Here is a 23,111-nt window from a genome sequence, read left to right on the forward strand (position 1 = left end):
CCACTAAAAATATGGCATTTATCCTGTTAGATCTTATGCATTTTAGAAGTCTACATAAAATGCACACACAAACCACAAATATTTTATAATGTGACCTTTCATTTAACATTGTATCTTAGCAATCTTTTCATGTAGGACCTTTATATTTACCTCACTTCAATGGAAGCATGATATTCAGAGAACAACAATCTATTAAATATTTCTTATAATATAGATTTAGACTGATTTCATTCCTTTTTGCTATAACAAATAATACTTCAGGAACTATGCCTCAGCTTTGGGAACATGTGCACATATTTTTGTTGGCTAGGCTCATCAAAGTAGAATTGTTGGTAAAAGGTTAAAGAAACTTTTTAGAGATTTGGATTTTGGCAGATTCCCTATCAAACTGCCCTCTAACATGCGAGAACTTTTACCTATCAACAGGTAAATTAATAATATGTGCACGCTTGTTAAAATTTAATTTTTTGCCAATCTGATAGATGAAATGAAGAACCAAATTTTCATTCAGTTTGCATTTTCCTGGGAGTGAGATTGAATATCATTTGTTGGCCTAGAATTCCTCTTTGTGAACTGTTTATTCATATCCTTTGCTAATTAAAAAAAACTCGGGTTATCTTTTATTTGTAGGATCTCTTATATACTGTACATGTTAAATTTATGTTGTAAATATTTTCCTACCTCTCTGTTGGTAGTTCACATTTAAATCTTTTAAATGCAACATAGCAAAAGTGCTATATTAATACAGAGTTATAGTAACTCATAAATGCTTGATGAATTACATCTGGATTTAAAAACTAAGTACTCCTCAACTTTACTATTTTATTAGATTTTTCTGTTCAGTATTTAAGTTTGTCTTTCATAAGGGAAAGATGAGGAATTTTATTTGAAGAAGAAGAGCTTTTTTTCAATTAACTGCCCTGCCATTGTTCTATCTAGTATGATATCATATGACATATCATAGTTCAGAGCCACTCATCAGTCAATATAGTGTTTGAAAACAAGGATCAAATGGCATTTACTTTTATATCACCTAGAGCCTAGCATGGTGATTTGTAAATACTATACATGCAGTCAGTTTATTTAATGCAAACAAATTAATATTTACATTCAGTCTTCTCAATCTTAAGCATGACTGAGTAGAATAAATGAATAAACAAAATAAAAATAAAAGGGGATTAGAATACAATTTAAAATTTTCAACATATTTTTGTTCACTCAGAATAATCAACAATAATAATAAAATCTTGTAATTAATCTTCAGCATTTCCATTTACAAAAGCTAGAGAGACTTAGATGAGAGCAGTCACGGAAGACAGAGACTTTGATCTAACACAGAGCAGACTCTAGGTGGATTTTATGTTAGGTATTGTATAATAAAATCACTGGAACTAGTCTTAAAATAAACCATCAAGCGGAGGGTGGTATCATCTCATTCAGTCAATCAAATCTGATTTTTTTCTACCTACCTATCAGAAGCTATAGGGGAGGTTAATAAAGTCAGCAAACCTCATAGGGTTCTATAGTGAACATTATATTATAATATTGTATATATCATTTACTGATTTTTCTCTAGATATGGAAGACATGTCTATAATTAGGTAACAAAATGTGAACGTTTAAAAATTATAATATAAATATAACACCATAACACAAATCAGAATGTGGAGGGGAAAGATTGAAAGATAAATAGATGCAGTAATTTCTTTGTATTTAAAGTGAGGAGTCAACATATACTGTCTAAAGTAAGTATTTCAAAAAACAAAATTTATGTGTATTACTGAAGATCATATGGATAATATCTATAACTAAAAATAGAAATTACTTGGCAAGGCAAAGACAGAATAATGGAAGGGACCATTACTTTCTATTGTGTGCTTTTGTAAACGACTTCTATTAAAAATGAATATTATACTTTTTGTCTAACCTTATTTCTTATAGATGAATGAGGTTTTAGGGGAATGTGTGGGAATCCTGTGAGTCTGGGACTTTTAAAACTTATTACCTCAATCAAACAATCGGGATTGTGTTTATCACAAGTGAAATGGTCTGCTGATTTATGTCATTGCCATAGTGATTGCTGCATGCTGCTACGATGGCTCTTACCACTCTGAGGGCAAGGGGATGCCTATCTGTGGTATCTGCCACAGATAGTGAGTTTCAGCTTTGTCAGAGGTGGCACAATCACATCTGAAACAGCACACGTAATATTTTAATCTTCCAATTATTACTTGGATTGATTTTTGCAATCTTTTAATGATACTGTAAGAATCAAAAGTCTTGAGATTAGAGATATTTTGAAGATTCATCTCACTGAACAACACCACTTTAAAGAAGGCAAATTTACACAACTTGGCTTTCCCTCCCTTCTCCTAAAAGAGGATTATGCTCTCTAATCAGTAATATGACCATCTAGATTATAACTTGGTGACAGGTAGCAGATTTTTCTTTAAGTTTCCTTGGTGGTTTGTAACTTGCAAATAACTTGAATGTTTCCTACTATTGTTCAGTATAGAGGAAGTCATTTCCTGTCTTGGTATTTTATAACTTTCATTACTTCTATTCTGGACTTTTCTTTTTGAAGTAGAGCTAACTCTTTCACCATGCCTGTGCTGTCCATTAGTAGTGTCAGCTAAGACCAGTTAACGTTGTTTTATTTCTGTCTGCACCTGTTCACCACGCTAAAAACTCACGTTGGTAGTGACAGACACAGCTTAGTGCAGTTATGCAGCTTGTATGATCGGTCTCATGAAGTAGAAATATTTTTCAAGCAAATGCCTGGGGCAAGTGCTTGGTTCTTTAAGCATTCACATGTTACTTGAATAAAGTTCAACGGGTAATCTACCTAGGCTGTGAGAAATATGACAAGTGCACAAAGCCACCAAAATATTATCCTGTTCTTTTCAATACTTTTTATAATTACTTCGGAGATAAGTTAGCAATTGAAAAAAAAATAAAAGTTTTATTTGGACTCGAAGGCTTTTAGGGATATTATATGTAATACTATTCAACTGTTTATCCATCCATCCATCAGTCCATCCAGCCATCCATCCATCCATTTACTGAGTACCTGTTACATGCCAGGCATTATTTTAGATACTGAGGATACAGCAGTGAATAAAATAAAGTCTCCACTTCAAGAATAATGTACTTGCCACATTTTAATGGAGTTTATACTCCACAAAGTATAAGTTCTTCATAAAGGTAATTTCATAAAGAATTCATGGTTTATATCTTAGAAGTCACCATTGCATGTTTAATTTATTGAAAGCTATTGATAACTTCAACACTAGACTAACAGTTTAGAATTACACGTGCTAATTTGGCTAGTGAATATTTTTTTTTGCAATTATTATATTTACTCATGACATTTATAATGAAAATACGTAATTGCATTCTAAATTGACCAGTTAATGTTCATGTATAAGTATCTTATATAAAAATATTTAGATGAGATTATATTTACAAAATTATTTTATGCTAACTCTAAACTAGGCCATAACTTTCCAATAGATGTTTATTTTAAGTATAAAACAGACTTTGAATCAAGTGAACAAAAGAAAAAAGAAAGAAAAAAGGAAGCGACAGGATTGCACACATAGAATTTGACATATGGTATTTCTATGGTATTTCTAGGCTTCTCTGGGAGTTTGAATGCAGAAATACAGTATATTTTTCCTCTACAAAGAATATTGCATAAAAAATCACTTTTATTAATTGATTTACAGATTCCTAGATCAGATCTCAGTTCTAAAGAATAAAAATTTATGAGAATGAGGCCTGAAATAAATCTTCATTTTAAAAAGCTGGCCAGTTAACTAATAGACACTCAAAAGTTTGAGACGATGAAACATTGTATGTGTGTGTGTGGGATGGATAGGAAGGAAGCTGTTTGGCCGTGGCTATACCCATGTAGTATTTTTCCTCCTGGATAGAAACTTCTTATGACATAAGAACTTTGTCCATTAAAGGGTCAGGGTTTCCACTGACAAAAATGCTTTGTATGAAACCTAGCCAAACTTAGGACACAGGGAACATGCCACGTGGGGCATATGTTCTGCCAAGAGGCCTACTTCACCGTCCAAAATGCCTGGCAGTTGTCAGAACTTGCAAGGGGAATTTTGTTTACTTTGAGAAATGCCCAGTAGGTTCCAAGGGTCATTTAGGAATACTGTCACACTGCCATGAGGGTAGATACAGTCTTCGGCTTAAATGCATCTCACTAAAAGGAACACTGTCATTTCAGTATTTGTTTTATTTCTATGGTCAACCAAGAGAATTACTACATTGTGAAATAACAATAGAAAAAAATATTTTATGTTATTTAATACTATTTTTCTGTTCTCCAAATACCTTATATCCAAAATCAGCTATACAGAGCAAGCACTATGTGTATTACATTGTTAGCTGTGTCTGAGAGTCGTAACTGCTTAGAGTGAAATAAACATTTCAGATAATACAAACAATTTAATGAAATAAAAAAAATTACTTCTTAGGCTTGCTTAATAAAGATCAAGAATTTGATCATCAACAATAAAAGAAAACAAAAAGCCCTAGTTTATAGTTTGAACTAATATTTACAAAATTTCAAAATAATGCCTTCATTATTCACATAGAGCCATCTTTTTTATATTGATCACTCCCTGAACTCCAATACAGATAATGTGAACATTTAGTGGGAGAGTTTTAGATAGTTGGAGGAGCGGAGTAAGAGTGTGAGAAAATAAGCAGGTGCGTCTAGGAGGTGGCACACAGCAGGGCAGAAATGTGACAGGAGTAAGGAAAGGGGACAGGCACCAGAAGGCAGAAGTGGCACAAATGGTGTCAGAACACGCAGAGAGAGGCAAAAGTAAAGGCAGCAAGAAGGTGAGGATGTGCACGAGGGATAAAACTTGCTTGCATTAAACTGGTACAGCCCCCATGGAAAACAGTATGGGGGTTCCTCAAAAAACTAAGAATGGATCTACCATATGATCCAGCAATCCCACTGCTGGGTGCGTATTTACCCCAAAGACTTGAAAACTCATATCCAAAAAGATGTTCATACTAGCATTATTCATAGTGGCCAGACATGGAAGCAACCAGTGTCCTATGATAGGTGATTGGCTAAAGAAACTATGGTACATATATACAATGGAATAATACTCAGCCATAAGAAGAGATGAAACACTGTCATTTGAGATAACATGGAGGGACCTCGAGATAATCATGCTAAGCGAAATAAGCCAAAGTTGAAAATCACATGATATCACTTACATGTGGGATATAAACCTAAAAGCAACAGATGAGCAGGACAAACAGAGACTCACGGACATGGACTATAGGCTAGTGGTTACCAGAGGACTATATGCTAGTGGTTACTAGTGGGGTGGGGGAGGAGGAGGATATCGATGGGGTAAAGGGAGTCAAATATAGGGTTTAGGGGCAGGGTGAAGTGGGTAAAGGGGATCAAATATGTGGTAGCCGAAGGAAACTGGACTTTGGGTGGTAAACACACAATAGAATATACAGATGTCAAATGATAATGTACACCTGAAAATTATATAATTGTTTTAACCAATGTTGCCCCAATACATTTAATTAAAAATTAAAAAAAACACTTGCTTGCATTATAGGTAGTCATGTATTTAATAAAAAAGGAAATATAAATATATATGCATATCTATGACAAAAGAGGAATTAACTCTAGTAAATTCTGTAATCTTATAATTTTTTACAAGATGCTTCAATAAATTCATGTGTTCATCAATACCCAAGACAGACAGGCAAAAGTCAGAGCATAATGCACACATCTGTACACTGATACCCCTTGTCCCAAAGAGGACAACAAATGTAACTGCCCTAATCCCTCTCCTGGGTACCTAGAAAAGCTGCCATAGAATAAACAGGTGTTTGGGTTTGACAGGCTCAATGACTCAGTTTCATAGAGGCTGTGCTGTTTACTGGTAGCTAGAGCAATCACTTCCTAAACCTCACCGCAGGAAGCCTGACACAGCAGTTCTTCCTTCTGCTTGTTCCCTGTACTGTGAATGCTTTCATCTAAGAGTCAGCAGCCCTTCTTAGCCATGAATGCCATCTGTGGCTCTTGGCATGCCTGCCAGAGGAAGGGATAGAAAAGAAGAAAGGGCTAAGAAAGACTATCTTTATGGGAAGGAAAGGGAGAGAGAAACTACAGGAGTGAGAAAAAGGGCAGAGAGGACTGAGAAGGAAGCAGTTCTTTGTGTGGTTATTAGGACAGAGTATAACCAACTCTAGATAATACATCCTGTCCATGTGGCCAACATTCAATATTCGGGTCTCGCCACTTCAGCTTCTAGAAACTTTTCTACCTCACTTGAGTTAACACACCTGTACAGTCATACCTGGAGTACAGAATACCTCTCCTCTATGAAAAAGACTAAGATCTATTCTCTGATAAGGACACCTACCCTATAGCTTGTTTGCTTGATAGCCCAACTTACACCTGTTAATTTTAATGAAATCTCTACTTTCTCTCTATACATCAACACCCTCCCTCTGTCCTTTCAAGAAACATAGGTTATCCTTTCTCTCTCCTATACCTACAATCCATACTTCTTTACTAGACATTAAACATGTTCAAGAATCTTTTATCTTAAAATAACTCTAAAAAAAAAAAAGAAAAAGAAAACAGCACAAAGTCTTTCTGTACTGCTTATCTCCTGGTTACAACTCTTCTACTTCACAACTAACTTTATGAAAGATTTGGGCATTTTCTCTCCCTGCTTATTCACTTCTGGTTCGCTCCTCATTCCCAAATAGGTCTATACTATAGTTGAGGCATCAGTAGATAGTACTAATAACTGCCTCCTTATTGAGGCAGTTTTCTGTGGCCTCTGCTGATAGCCTACTCCCCTGGACTGCCTAGGTCTCTAGGTGCTCCTTCCTGGTATCCCTTTTTAGCTCTTTTCCTTTTAATTCACCTTTAGAAAGCTATGGAGCTCTGTACGCCCTGATCTAAAGCTAATTCCTGTTTCTTTCCTTAGAAAATCTCCTTCACTCTTACGGCTTCAAAGATCATTTATGCCAATGACTCTGATTTTATATCTCCAGCACCACATGTTAACACTTTGCTGGATAGTTCCACTTGGACGTCTTAGGCAATTCAAATATAGTATGCTAATGCTAAATGTGCTTCTCTTCTAAACACTTTATATCAGCAACTGTGCCATTACCTCCTTGATCTTTCACATTAGAAACCAGAGCGTCACCTATGATGTCTCCTTCATCAACCCCTCCAACATTCTCTTACTAATCAAATTTACTCTATCTCTTCGATATATCCACTTCTTTCCATTTTCACTGCCACCAACCTAATTAAAGCCACCATCATGATCTACTGCCTCCTAAACTGGTCTCTCCAAATTTTTCCTACTCTATTCTTTTATATTCCTGCTAATCCTTATTCCACAATGCAGCAAGAGGGATCTTCTAAAAATCCAAATATGATCATAATAGTTCTCTACTTAAAACATTTAATGGCTGTTTATAGGAAAAGAAAGTTCTTAAATCTTTAGATGGTCCTTTTCAACATCTGGCCCTTCTTTGGTTTCCACACTCAATTCACACCATCCTCCTTCGTGTTTTCTATACTACAGCTACAATTTCATTTGAATTTCTTCTTGTCTCAGACCTTTCTACATACTGATTTTGTTTTTGTTTCCTGTCTGGCAGCTACCTCCTAAAAAATTACATCTACCCTTTCCCCAAGTTGGCTCATCCCTCCATCCTTTAGATACCTGCTTAACTGTCATTGTCTTAGAGAAGCCAGGTTTGACTTTCTTTTGTATAGCTTATCATAATATTATACATTAATTATTTGCTTAAGGTCTGTGGTTCCTTCCTCAACTGGTAAATTGCAAAATCCATAAGGGCAGCAATCATGTTTTATTCATGAGTTATGTTGGATCTGCCAAGCACACTCCCTGGTTCACAGTATGTGTCCAATAAACATATAAGAAAAGAAAGAATGAATAAATGAACGGATGAGAGTTCATTTCAACTTCGGGATTCTGTTTATCTTAACACACCGTAGAGCACTGTGACTGGTATTTTCAGATTTCACTCAAATAACATTAGGATTAAAACAGCAATTAGATATTCTTTAATTCAACTAGTTTTCCTAGGAGGGGGGCATCTTAACAACCGCCTAATATCCCAACAACATTCTAACTGAAACTGCCTAAATGACAGTTTCAACCCGTAGTTAATTTTACTCATGAAATATAATTCTTAAACATAAATGAGAAAAGAACGTCAAGGACCCAGAAAGGAGAAGAAATTAATAAAAAAAGATTCGACCACACCTTACTCAAGAGCCAGTTCCACCCTCTCTGGCTACTGCGCTGGCTTATATTCCCTACTACTTTCATACACTAATTTGTCCTTTGTCTAAGTTTGGTTAGGAAAAAAAAGTATGTTTAAGGAAAATAGAGAACAAAAAAGTCTAGTAAATGCTTCTCATTAAATAAATGTCTGTTAGGCAAAAAGTCCAACCACAGATCCTGTTCGAGTTTCTAATGATAGTCACTTTCTTAAAATTAAGAATGGGGCATGGGGAAAAATTAGGAAAATAAAGCCACATTTTGGTTGTACCCTGAAATATCAGTGTCTGCCACTTAAAAGCACACTACCTCCTTCTTGTGACAGTCTTCGCTAATTTCAATAACCAACTATTTTTTCCTTCAATTTGGTTGGGCACATCCTTTTATCCTGATATCAAAGGCTAAATGAAAGAACGAGGAAAGGCTTTCTTTAAATAAAGTTCTAATTTAACCAGAGCTCTATTTGTAGTAGACAGAAGTACAATAGAAAATAATAGGGAACTGGAATTCTAATACGTTACTTTTTGCCACAGTGAGCGTGACTGTATCCCTTCCACGAGGGAAGGGGAGCCAGTAAAGCTGAGGCTTTCAGGTAGTGCATCCACAGACACACGACAGTGCTTTCTACTAATTCACTGTGCCAGCCTGTTCTGATTGTGATGCTCTCACTGCCAGAAACTGATTCCTATTATATTGCTCTGACTAGGCTTCTCTATGTTCTTAACTTCTACTTTTACCTTCACAGGGATGTCCTCTTCCTGGCTGGCCTTCTCTGAGGTGAAGACATACGAGATTTCTTTGTGAGATGTGTTCTGGCGGCAGATGGCACACTTAATGGAGCTTCTGTGAGACCCCACACTGTACTGTTCGATTATTATTGAGATGCATTCATTACAGAAACAGTGCCCACAGGTCAGTACTGCCCACTGAAAAAGAAAACGCATAGAATACACCTCAACGAGATGCTATAAAAGATGCCTTCCAGTCTATGGCCATGTCACCCTAAAAAAAAAAAAAAAAAAAAAGATGCCTTCCAGTTTACATATATGTTAAAAGAAGGAAGTCATAATTTTACTTCCTAAATGTTTCATGATATTAATATTTTTGAAGTCATAACAACTGAGTTGTACTTTTAAATTATTTTTAAAGTCTAAACAAAGTAAGCTTTCATAGTCATTAGTTCTTCTTACCCTAATAGTGACCATAATGGTCAGTCATCATTTTATAAGAGGTTGGTGTTCTCATTTCAGTATGTAGCTACAATGCAAATCACTCCTTCAGCACTCTAACAGCATATATTTATTTTTTACTGATTTTATTTTTTTAGGCGAGGCAACCCTTGGTTGACGTTACAGACTGCGAAGACCTTGTCATCTTACAATCCCTTACTTTTTGTTTTTTTATGCCTACAGCACCTGGTCTTCCTAGGTGGTCTCCCATCCAAGTACTAACCAGGCCCGACCCTGCTTAGCTTCCGAGGTCAGACGGGATCAGGCTCGTTTGGGGTGGCATGGCCGTAGACCTCTAACAGCTTATATGATACAGAGACTAAGAACAACAGTAATTTGGAGATATTATCATACTCAATATAGTCTATACAACTTATTAAACAGATTTAAATTTTCACATGTTAAAGCATTTATTACACAGAACAGAGATCCCCAACCCCTGGGCCATGGACCATGGCCTGTTAGGAACCAGGCCACACAGCAGTAGTTTAAAGCCTGATATTATCAGGTATTAATAATGCTAAGTAAGAGCTGTGTTACTATACCTTTGTAATACTTTCTTACATAAATATATGTGTGCTGTATTATATTTCTATACAATTACCAAATAACCATGTTAAACCGACAAAGCCAAATTATTCAGACTCAAATTTGTGACTGGAAACAATACCCCAAATTACGCATCTTTAATGAAGAAGATAGTTTATTCTAAAAACATGTTTCCACTGACCAATTAATGAAAATCACTGCGTAAGTATATGTGGCACTAAGCATGTCGGCTAACCTCTGGCCCTACTTTCAAGATAGAGATAATAAATATTTGCTTTACATACAAAGTTGTTGAGAGAAACTGTGTAAGGGTGGGAGGAAAGTGGGGAGAGAGGATGTATGTAGAAGCTTCTGAAAAGTGTAATGTGTTTTATAAATGCATGTGATGTTTACTTAATTTCACCTGTTTTCCCAGCTGTCGAGCACAGATTGGACAAGGTTCTGGATTAATACCTCCTGAAGTTTTGTCTTGAGACTATTAAAACAAAAATTCAAAAATATATTAGGTACATGTTTTACAACTGATACATGTTTTATAATTCAATTTGTAGAAATGAATGCTGGCAATTGCAATTTAAATAACCTGACAGTTGAGATGACTTAATAATTCATATACTACCTGATGCTATGATTTTTGAGATTTACAAATAACATTTATGAAAGGAGTGAACAAAAAGATGGAAACAATTTTTATTACAGTTTGTTAAAGTTATATCATTTATATTTGTGATTATCATAGTGTAAAATGAAAAGCAAAATATAACAGCTAAATTCTCAAAATTTTATTTTCAAGCTTGGTTTTGTTATGAAGAAATATGTATTCTGCACGTGCACTTCGCATGGGATTGCAGATATGAGAAGAAGTAGCATTTATTTATATAACTTATTAACACTGCCTTCTTCTCAGTATCCTTTTTCTAATCTCATTAAGGCAAAGCAAAGAAAAACTAGAATCCAGTTCATTGACACCTATCTGTGCCTGGAAATGCTACTGAAGTATAACAGCTTTTCAAAATCTTCTTAAAACTATTTCAAAAACTGAAAGAGCTTCCAAAAAGTCATCAAATGGACAGTTTTTAAAACTGAGGAAAACATAAAGTTAGACTCACAGATCACTGAAGTTTTTAAGTCTGCAGTTTCTCTAACCACATAGTTAAAAAAAAAAACAAAACGAAAAAACAAACAAAGAAAACAACTGTTCTTGATTATCCTTTGACTTTTATTCATAGTTTAAAAAAAGCTAAATTGTGCATGGAATCAGTAACTCTAAGAGTTAAAAATAATTTCATTAACTAAAATGTAATTATGCAGGCATTTAAAAAGGTTAAACTGCATTATTCTTATCTTAATTATTGATTTGTTTCAGATAACATAAAAACTTGTGGCTAAATCAACCATTTATTTCTTCTGAGTCCATAGGTCAGCTGGGAAATTCTGGGGAGGGCTGACACGGCTGGGGCTGGATTGTGCGGGATGGTCTCACGTTCACATCTAGCAGTAGGTAGGTGGGATGGTCTGGGGAGAGGGCTGAGCTGAGGCCTATGCATCTCAAAGGCAGGCTGGGCTTCTTCACAAAGTCTTGGAGTTCCGGAGAAAAGCAAGACTGGCAGAACTCCAATGTGCACGGACTTTCCAAGTCTCCACTTGTGCCACAAGGCCAAAAGCAAGTCATATGACCAAGCCCAGAGTCACAGTAAGAGGAGATCATCTTAAGAGCATGAACACAAGAGGGAGTATTACTGTAGCATTCTGTAAACAATCTAGCATAATTTATCTCTTCTTTTTTAATTGATTTAAAAGCAAGGATTACCATTTTTTCTATAAAGAGCTTGGTTGTAAATATTTTAGGTTTTTGTTGGCCACAGGATCTCTGTTGCAACTACTCAACTCTGCTGCTGTAGCACAAAAGCAGATACAAATAATATAAAAACAAATGTGTGGCTGTGTTCCAATAAAATTTTATTTATAACATCAGGTAGTGGCCTGGATTTATCCTATACTTAGCAGTTTGCAGATCACTGATTTAAAGTTATAAATTTCCCTTTAAGCATGCCTTAACTGCACATTGTCAAATATTTTCATTTTTGTTTGGTTCAGAATATTTTCTAGTTTCCATTGTGACTTCCTTGATTTATGCGCTATTCAGAAGTGTGTTGTTAATTTCCAAACATCTAGGGATTTATCTGATTATCTTTCCATTACTGATTTCTAGTTTAATTCCTTTAGAAAAACATACTTTTTAAAAATTGAGGTAAAAATGACATACAATTTTATATTAGTTTCAGGTATACAAAGGAATGATGTGACATTTGTATATATTAAAAAATGATCACCGCAGTAAGTCTAGTTAACATCCGTCACCACACAGTTACAGATTTATTTTTTGTGGTAAGAACTTTTAAGATTTACTCACTTAACAACTTTCAAATATACAATACAGTATTAAATATAGTTACCATGCTATACATTACGTCTCCACGACTTGTTTATTCTATAACTGGAATTTTACATTTTTTGACCTTCTTCACTCATTTCATCCACCTCTGTAAACCCTCATCTCTGGCAACCAGCAATCAGTTGTCTGTATCCATGTTTTATTTCAGATTCCACATGTAAATGAGATCATATGGTATTTGTCTTTCTCTGTCCTATTTCACTTTGCATAATGCCCTCACGGTCTATACATGTTGTTGCAAATGGCAGGATTTCATTCTTTTTTATGGCTGAAAAGTATACCAAATCACTACTTGATCCAGTGCCTATGATAAGTCTACATCAAATTAGTCAAAACTCCTTGAGGCCGGGGACCAAGTCTATCTCAAACTCCTAGTACAATAATGCATGTACATAGCAGATGCTCAATAAATATTTGACTGTCAGAAAACGTAATCATTTAAAAAGTTTGTTAAGTTCATTATCTTTTAAAGAAACAATCACAAAAAACTGAAATTATCCATTTACAATTCTATTTTTTTCTCTCAACTTTCTAACATGAGCATTTCTTTTCTTATTAATTCACTGAAAAAACCACTTAAAATATTTATATCTTGTCATTATAAGAATAATCCAGGATTTATATAAATATACTTTTTGTTAGACATTTAGTTTTTCATGTTTATTATTATAATAAATACCATTGCAATAAATATCCTTCTACCTAATTCACTTCCTAAATTTCTATTAATTAGAATATCTAGGGAAAATTACAAGAAGTACTGAGTCAAAGGATATGAGGTATATAAAATTACCAATACATGTTCAAGTGCTTTCAGCGAAAGGCTATATAAATTTATATTTTCATTGGTAATGCATAAAATATCTATTCACTGTCCCTTTACCATTGTGGAATGTTATTTAAATCTTTTTGCCTACGTTTTGGCAGAAAATGGTAGCTACTTAATTTGATTTTCTTTCATTTATAGATTAAATATTTTTTCTTATATTATTAACCAAATCGGGTTTTGCTTGAAATTTTAATTTAAAAAATAATTCAACATAGAGAGGATATCATTTTATGTTTGATAAGACTGTCTCTTAATTTTCACTTTCATATTCAAAGTATAGAAATCTTACATTTTAGAAATTTACATCTGAGAATGTTGACTTTTCCCCTCAAATGTTATTTTTCTATGGTTAGCATTTTGCATAAGACTAATTTTTAAGTCTTCCTGTCTCCTTTTCTCCTGCCAGAATAATAGTAGTCATCACAGTAACAGTAGTAATATGATAACAACGACACTTAGGAAATGCTTAATAACCAGGAACATCACTAGCACTTTACATATATTAAATCATATACTCCTCAAGAAGGCCCTAAAAATAGTGTTATTATTATCAATTTATAGATAGGGCAGAGAGAGGTAAATAACTAGAATAAAGTCTTATTACTGGAAAATAGTGACATCGTGATTCAAACTTGAACTGTCTGGGGTCCAAAGTCTATCTCTTAATCGCCACAGTTACCTATAATGATTGTTCAACTTTTCATTTTGTCACCACCAGGATTTAATGATTCTCTTAAATGTATTTGTATCAGTGTACAGGACCAACTCTAGTCTGGTGCTTTCCTTCATTTGCCTTATCCAAAAATCTATTACTACATCTTGTACTGATAAGGTACTCTGACACCTGACATTTATTCCTATAATAAAATGGAGGTATATATATTAACGTACAATGTAATAGTTTGTTCACAACTCAGAAAATGTGTCGTGAATTACATTCAATAATTCGTTATGTCTTCTGACTTAACAGCTTTCCAAACATCTTACAGTTTCAAATAACAAATTTTAAAACATCTCTGTATTAATGAATGCATACGTACATATTAAATAATGCAATCTTTGCCAACAAGTATATTGTTAATACTTCCACATTCAAGGCTTTGAAATTTTGTCTGTTTATACTGTTCTATACTATATAGTGTACACCTTTATATTATCTGTGTAACATATTTTCTACAAATATATTTTGTGATCTATGTAGCTATTGCAGACACAGCTAGTATTCTGACTTATATAACTAACACAAATAAAAGATTGAAAAAAAAAATCTGTATCATATGGGACTAATAGATTAAATGGAAGAAGTCACTAAAGTGGTGTATTAACAATGCAACATGGGAAAAAGTAGCATCTTTAACAATACCTTCTCTAAGTTGGTTAGGTAAAGAAGCTGCCCAAGTTTTTTCTGAAGCTGTGATGTAGCAACAGCTTTATCATTTAGTAGCTTTATCCGATTTTGTTCTACCTAAAAAAAGAAAACAATTTCTTTATTCTCTCAGAACAATGGTTAAATTATATTAAACATGCATAATTCTTCTTCAATAATATAAATGTGTCCTCTTTTCAGAAAACTCATTTACACGTGAAAACTCAAACTTGTAAAATGAATAACTAAGCATATATTTCGAAAGGAAATACATATATTTTTTGCTTTTCAGAACACAAAATTCAACGTAGAATTCTTTTGAATAGGAAGCTTCCCTATACACTTGATGTCAGATAAAAATCAACTCGAACTCTATTTATGTATCTTTTTTGAGTAATATATCCACGGGGTAAGAAACACAAAGTGTGATGCTGCTCTGGTTAGAGTGATTCTAAGAAACCCAGGGAAGACTCCCTGCCAGCGCATCCCCTGACCGGGCCACCCGGGCTCCTCAGGAGAACACAGGAGACGTTAAAACAGTATGAAATAAGAGGAGCTTGCTTTCACAGAATAAATGTATTGAGAATTATATTTTAAAAGTTAAGTAAAATAGTATGTAAGAATAGTTCTAAGTTTTTCTAAGTTAGTCTCCAAGCTCTACAGAAAGAAAAGGATTTAAAAGATTAAACATCCATAAGGAATAAAAATAAACTATGAAGAAAATAATATTAATGTGGAAGGGAAAAAGCTGCTGAAGTTATTTTTTAATCCTGAGACACAAAGAGGGATTGATTAAAAGATACATTATCAATATCTATTCAAAGGAAAACACTGCAAAAGAAGTTTTTCGTTGTTCTTAGGAAAGATTTTTCTTGTCCTGACAAAAGTTGAAGTAAAAAGGCATGTGTCTAAAAACTGCCCAAGGATATCTTCAGGTTTTGGTTTATAGAAGGTGCTCAAAAATAGATGAATATACCATCTGGAAATAAACAAATGCTCCAAAACAGTGAATTTTAACCAAGTATTCGATATAAAATTACTCATCTTTGACTATTTTTGACCAACAAAATCCAACAATTTCATATGAGTTGAACTAAGAAAAAGATTAAATGCATACTTATTGAAGAGATCACTGTCCTGACTATGGATCTTGGATTTTTGTGCTATTTTTTGTGATTTATTTGCAAATTACCTCATGTGGTTCAATGATGTGAAGAACAGGTGGATTGGGCTTTGGCTCCCTAGGATGGCGTACTCTTAGTCGTTCTGTAGCCATTGCAAGTTCATCAACAGCAGATACACGATTCCGCAGAGCCATCCAGTATTCGTGAAGCAACTGGAGGAACAGAAAAGACAAGGACAGTAGTAAAGCACATACTTAAAATTGGTTGAAACAACCAAGATGTGTCTTGATCAAAAGTCTTCAGTGAGGTATTATGATATATACATTTTTCTGAATAAAAATTTTTATCCTGCTTTAAAAGGCAAGAACTTTACACTGAAAAATATATTAAATGGAATTCCAACTTATATCTATAAAGAAAAACTCTTCTTTCATTCCCTCACCCATCTCACCTGCTAAGTAGGATAATAGATGGAAAAAATCCAAATATAAAGAATAATTCAAAATTAACAAATTCTAGAATCTCATCTCAAGGACAGAGTTATAATATGATGAAAATATTAAAGTATTAATATGAAGTATCACTTTGTGAATTAATTGCAATGGTTTCCAGTCTTGTAATATTGAGAAAAACTTACTATGTTCTCCAATCTTCTAGGCTGTTGATCGTTTGTTGTTATTCACAGAGCAAAAGTATAATAAAACAAAAAACTAAAAAATACTCTAATTTCACGGAATTACAAAAAATAAATAAAAGAAAAATAATTTCACAGAACAGCAGTGTAAGATCAAGCTAGGAACAGAATGACCATTTTCACAGCTAAGTAAAAGGTTTCATATAAATTTCATTTTAATAATAATTTTCTTTAGAAATTTAATAAATAGAAGTTCCTTATTTGTTCAGTATTATTGTGTTTATTATTCGTCATTATAATCATTACATTTTAGGGAAATACAAATTATGACACTTCAAATCTCTAGGCAGATTTTTAAAAATCGAAGAGAGAAAAAGGAAAGTAGCTACTAAAATGAATGTAAATCAGGAGAACTTTAAATATTGGAAGTTTTTAAATACTGTACCTTATATTCCTTCTTCCAAGCTTCAAAGAGATCCATTGAAGTACTTCCTTCATCAATGAATTCAACATCAAATCTATGTGACTTTGCGAATGACAGCAGAGCTTTCATAGATCGCTCTGTCTCACTTATTGCCCACAGACCCCGGTTGGTGGTAGTTATTCGATCATCCACCAGTCCTTCTTCATCTTCTATCATCTCCTCAAATATTGCAGTCTGGCCTTTGACTCTGAAGACATTTGAGAACAATACTATAATAACTATTATCAGTGGGGAACAAGCACTATAAAATTTATACTGACAGAGCCAATAGGGAAACAAGGTTAGTCATGAAAATTTCACCATTTCTTAAAGTTATGTCTACAAGATCAAGCTTGGAAGACTTTGGAAAAACCACAGTAATTCTGAAAATGCCTGAGGCATCATAAATCTGAACAGTTTTTGAGGGCCATTTGGCATAATAAATGGCTCTAAATTCCAGGCTGAAATCTTACTCCAAGAATTAAAACAATGTAAAACACCAACTAGCACCACAGTCAACCATGCAAAAACAAAAAGACGGACAAAAACCTAACCACTCCCCCCGTCTAAAAAAAAAAAAAAAAATCACAAGATGATCTAAATGCACAGTCAATCTTCTTTTTTTTTCTTTTTGAGGGAGTCAGAACTTAGCCTTTTCTCAAGTTCTAGTTTTGTAAAACAGAAATGATTTTGCTAATGCCATAGCTATATGTATTCACTAAGAAGGTTAATTCTCTTTCATTTTTTAAAAGTAAAATTGTATCTACTTAAAAATTCAGGTTACAAGACGGTATGTTTAATATGATCTTATTACAAAATATAGTTTACGTCTATGTCCATTCAATCATTTTATTATTTATTTTTTTATTTTTTTAAGTTCTTTTATGGTGACATTGGTTAACAAAATCCAGTAAATTGTACAATTTAACAGTAAGGCATATATATATTGCATTGTGTGTTCACCTCCCATATTTGGATTTCTTTCTGTCACCACCTATTTGACCCTTTTACCCGTTCTGCCTCCCTCCTCCTCCTCCCTCTTCCCCACCCTCTGGTAACCACTAGTCTACCTTAATTCTTGACACTGGATGAAGACTTCAAATTTGTTTTGGAGAAAATATATTAATAATGAGAGCTAACATTTTATATGACACTTACCATGTACCAGACACTATGCTAAGCAAGTATGTACATTTTCTTAATATATATATATTAAAAAAAAAAAAAACCTCAAGAAGTGTTATTACTTTCATTTCATGAATTAGGATACTGAGGCTTAGAGAAGTACTTTGCTCCCAAGTGGGCAGAGATTTGAGTTCCAATCTGTTGGACTTGAGAGGCTGTTACTCCCCTAAACTGTCTCTCAATGAGACATTACTACATGACATGAGCATTTTTAGGTAAACTTCAGCATAGGTGCAACTGAACATGTTAAACGAGCAAATGCCAAAGTTTACTGAATTGATTTAATAAAAGGAAAAAATAAGAAAAAGGTTATTGTGAGGAAAATATAGTCTTATTATTTAAAACACCAAGTTTTGTAAATATTTCATTTTCCTGATGGGAAATAATTGGAGAACTTACGTGTGAGAAAATAGCTTTGATTCATACTCTGTGAACAATTCGTCAGCCTTACAAAAGACACAGCTAGAAAAGAAGAAATTATCAAAGAAATAGTCACAAACATAACCAGCAATCAGGTAATTTCTAAGAAAGGCTCAGTATTTTATACTTCACTTTTTCTTTTCAACAAATATGCCATTTTAGAAAAAAATTTAATGGTTTTTATTTGTGGTCCTTGAGACTTTTTTTAAAAGAGTAATAATACATCTCGATTTCTGTCTAAATTCAGGCAGAATTTTATTCATATAATTTTATTATATGAACCATTGTTTCTTCTCTCAGAAGAAATGCAGCTTAATGGAATACCATTTCACCCTAAGATTTCTCCCATTACCTACCAGTTGAGAGGAAGTCTGGTTGGTCGGAGGTGGCAGATTGTTGCAGACTCAATAACATTACGAGACGGAGGTCCCTCCAGGTTTTTTACAGCCTCTCTCACTAGCTTCTGGAACTTACTTAACTCTTCCATTTGTGTTGTAAGTAAGAACTGAAGACCTCTGCAGTCACGGAACCTGATTTAGCAGCACCGTGCACAACAGAAGTGAACAGCAGGTCAATTTCTTCAAAATTTAGAAAATGGGTGTTAAACAAAGAAACTATGCAACATTTTATCTAGTCACACCTTACTGAGTTTACCTTAGGAGTGTGTTCAATTGGTGTTTATTAGTAGTCAAAGAATAGTAACACTGGATTGTCTACCACAAAGGTAAAAAGTCTGCCAGTTCCTGTTGTCAGGAAATGAAAAACAGTACTCAAAATCTATGTTGCTGTCTAAGATGTTTTTGAAAAAGTAGGACTGCCACATTCTTTCTTCTTTATGATGACTACAGATGTTCCTCCTGACATGCTAGCTGACATGTGGCAAGGTGACGGCAGGATGAAAAATAAAGATGGAAAATTGGGATGAAAAATAGCAAAGATATTCCATGTTACAAGGAAATTAATATTATATACTAAGCATATACTATATGCCAGGCACTTTGCTTGTAAAATTTCAATAGATACTTCCTAGTCCATGTTATGGATAAAGCTTAACAAAAACAATTTAAATTACAAAGGTATTATGCGGCAGAGTTAGGAGTTAAACCCAAACACAATGCTCTTAACTATTCTGACAAACTGTGAATGAAATGGGCTAAGAAAAAAAATGTATAGTTTATGAAAGGAAAAAGAAAGCACAGAATAATAAGAAAAAAGAAAATGAAAATACAAACATGATTTGTTTGTTGTTAAAGTTAAGCACATATTTTTCTCCTTCCTAAAATGGCAATATACTCTTCTCTATAAATTGTTCAAAAGAGCCTGCTCTACTTCCTGAAGGCTTCGCCAACACTAATGTTTCTTTCTATGGGGTTTATTAAAAATATCAGTCATTTCAGTACTTTGTTATGTTCAGTTTTTACACATACTCAAATATTTCTCAAATTATTCATGGGTGTTGTCTTATTAAGCTAACTTTCAGAAAGTAAGAATTAGATCATATCCTATTTAAAAAAGCATATGTAATAGACATGAAATAGCTGTTGAATAAATTCTAGAAGAATCTGCATAGAGATGCTCGAACACAATTAGGTTAGGTATCAATATTATTCACAAACACAAAACAAAGTTTTCATTTCTAATTTATTAGAAATTTTAATCACGCTACAAAAATTAACTTTTAAACAAAAGGGAAGCTTTGAAAAAATTTCTCTCTACTAACTCATGTATGAGCAATGTGACTAGGGCCTGAAAAATATCACAATCAGCATTTAACAAATCTTAGCAATATTCTCATGAAGGTCCTTTAAGTGAAAGAGAAGAAAACATAATAATAGAAGGTAACTATCAAACACCATACTAAATGGCAGACACCATTTTAAGTAAGCACTTCACAAATATTCATTTCCTAATCTTTACAACAATGCTGTGTAGTTTTATAGATGAAAAAAACTACATTCCGGTCCTAAGGTCACAGAACTAATAAGCGGTAGAAATGGGACGTGAACACCAGTAGCCTGACTTAAGAACCTACCTACCTGTGCGCTTAATCACGAAGCTACAAAACCTTTCCCAAGAGTCATTAATAAGCAAACAGGAATAATTTGGCTTCTGATACATCAATCTCATTAAAAAACATAGCAATGTTAAAATAACCTCTGTATATATAATATGTAATATAATATATGTAATATGTACTATACAGTAAGTATTTTAAAATGTGTTCCATTACTTCCTATTTATGTCTAATGTTTTTGAAAAGAATGTTTGTATAATCAATGGTACATTTTATGTTTCCTATTTGTCCTTTAACAGTCCTGGGACCTCAAAACATTTAATAAGGGGATGTTCTAATATGAGGATAGACCATCTGTAAGTAGTATCTGTGTGATTGAAGAAAAATGAGGTCAAGATATTTAAAATATTTTCTTATCAGCTGGTTCCACAATGCTGGCAGAACACATTAGGATAAAGTGTTTAAATTGGATAAAATGAACCATGACTTAAATGATAACTTATTCTGGAACAGTGATTCTTGAGATAAACAGGGAAATAGGAAGTACACTTGAGAGTGTAATACACTGAACATATTTAGAAACAAGAAGCCCATCAGGTTCTGTATGGTAAAAAAGGTGAAAACTGTAATAAAGTACATCCAAGTTAATAACAACACATGAAAAATACAGCACATCTCGTTAGGGCTTTAGCAGACATTTAGAAAAGCTTTTACAAGAGTAAATAAGAATATTTTAAAAGATTTCAAAGATATGATGAATTTTTCACTGAAAACGACATAAATCCCAAGGCTGATCTTATACTGGGATGCGATCTGAGAAGCAATAAAATGATTCTTTCATAGTCCCCCTACCAAGAATCCACCGTTTTGCCACAACACCTAAGTTCCTCACATTGAACAGACATTCCTTTGGGTTACACCACTGAGGGTCCTCTTGATAAATAGCAAATTTGTTCTTTGGTAAAAATTATTCAGCACTTACAGTTCTAGGGCAATAATCCAATTTAACTATGAAGACCCTAAAGAATGACGAGTGTTGATGAGAAGGAAAATGGGGGAAGAGAGAGCAGGTAACTCTACAATATAAAAACTGGGCCACTGTTGCACTATGATACTTAGGAAATTAATTATATAAGAAAGTATGAATGCCTTGCTGCAAGAACAAAATTCTCCAAAACAAAGACCATTTCAAAACTTTGTAAGGGCTGGCTTTAAACAACTTTATGCAAGAAAGATACAAAGAAAATACTTTAAGCAGATTCAAAAAAAAAAAAAAACACTAAAAAGAGACTATTTTAAAAGGACTAATATATAAAGGGAAAAAAAAGGCTCTTTTAGACTTATACCCAATATTTTGGTTTAAAATGTACACTTAACAATATATAAAATCTAAATGTTCATAGCCACAATCTGATCTGATATTTAAGTGTACCTCTTAATACTGAACGATATGAATATTTGGGGTACTACTCAAACAGTTATTCTATTTTGCACTATTCTCTTACTTCTCTGACATAGAAAGCTTGCTAGTTTGTTGCTTGTAGTTGCTGGTTATTTCATTTCGCACTCGTTGAACAAGCTCCTCTTCAATAGCAAATTCCATTGCTCTGTTGATCACATTCAGCCACCAACGGGAATTAGAAGAAATCTGTAAAAAAGAGAAGAGCTGATCAGTTAAATTTTTTTAGTACTCACTATGTTTCTGGCACTTGGGTTCTGTGAAAAAAATCAAAGGAAGCAGTAAATGCTACTCTCAAGGAAATTATAATAGCGGGGAGACAAGTACACATATTCTACATACAATGGATGAGTACAACTTTTGTATATATAATTAAAAAGAACACCTGTTTCCTGTCTGTTCTAGATGAATGAAAATTTATTGTATACACTTGTATAATAAAGTTGTGCTAAAAAATACTTCACCAAAATGAAAATTCAGTACTCATTTCATTTGAAAAGATAAAGGGTTTCTTTCTCAGCATAAAGATATCATGCTAATACTCAATTAACTGAACTAGATTCTACTCAAGAATAATCTATGATAACTAACAAAACCGTATGCCTGAATATTAAATAATTAATGCATTAGGAAGAAAAAAATATGGAGCAACTGGTTAAAATCAAAAAGCAAATGAGAATATATTCTGTGTAGCCTCTTCTTCAGACTTTGCTACTAATTTCAAATTGCACGTATTGCATAAGAAAAATACTCATGGGTCTAATGTTCTGACATCTTAAAAGAAGATTTTTGGAAACATATACATCTAAGATCAAAAGGAGGTTATGGAAGTCTTTACTTTCTTCAAAAGACAACTTGTTATATAGCCAAGGTAAAAGAAACCCATTAGAGCTTAAAAGCACTGGAAGAGAATAACCTCAAAACAGGTGATTTATCTCCACATTCAATCAATAAACATTGCTAACAGCAAATAAACTCGTCGTGGGACAGGTGCCATACTAGGGGCTTAGAATTCCAAGAAGAGTAAGAAAGTTCGAGCTTC

The 23,111-nt window shown here is 33.6% G+C and overlaps 1 protein-coding gene and 1 non-coding gene across 19 annotated transcripts in view; both read right to left on the bottom strand.

Moving 5' to 3' along the window:
• Window positions 1-23,111, bottom strand: part of SHPRH (SNF2 histone linker PHD RING helicase) — a 73,657-nt gene that overhangs the window by 13,182 nt on the left and 37,364 nt on the right. For all 18 annotated transcript variants that reach the window (XR_001598895.2, XM_016160269.2, XM_016160265.2 and 15 more), the window contains 8 exons: window positions 22,116-22,258; window positions 18,953-19,126; window positions 18,576-18,638; window positions 16,974-17,199; window positions 15,963-16,106; window positions 14,768-14,869; window positions 10,524-10,595; window positions 9,080-9,268 (listed from right to left, as the gene is read on the bottom strand). Coding sequence is in view for 17 of the 18 variants with exons in the window: in XM_016160269.2 (XP_016015755.1) it covers window positions 9,080-9,268; window positions 10,524-10,595; window positions 14,768-14,869; window positions 15,963-16,106; window positions 16,974-17,199; window positions 18,576-18,638; window positions 18,953-19,126; window positions 22,116-22,258 (1,113 nt within the window). In the remaining variant the exon portion in view is untranslated. The remainder of the gene's footprint in view (window positions 1-9,079; window positions 9,269-10,523; window positions 10,596-14,767; window positions 14,870-15,962; window positions 16,107-16,973; window positions 17,200-18,575; window positions 18,639-18,952; window positions 19,127-22,115; window positions 22,259-23,111) is intronic.
• LOC118606695 lies at window positions 9,746-9,864 on the bottom strand. The gene has a single exon (XR_004952577.1). It is a non-coding gene; the product is annotated as a 5S ribosomal RNA (ribosomal RNA).

The sequence above is a fragment of the Rousettus aegyptiacus genome, unplaced genomic scaffold (assembly GCF_014176215.1).
Source record: "Rousettus aegyptiacus isolate mRouAeg1 unplaced genomic scaffold, mRouAeg1.p scaffold_m13_p_1, whole genome shotgun sequence".
NCBI classification, from domain to species: domain Eukaryota; kingdom Metazoa; phylum Chordata; class Mammalia; order Chiroptera; family Pteropodidae; genus Rousettus; species Rousettus aegyptiacus.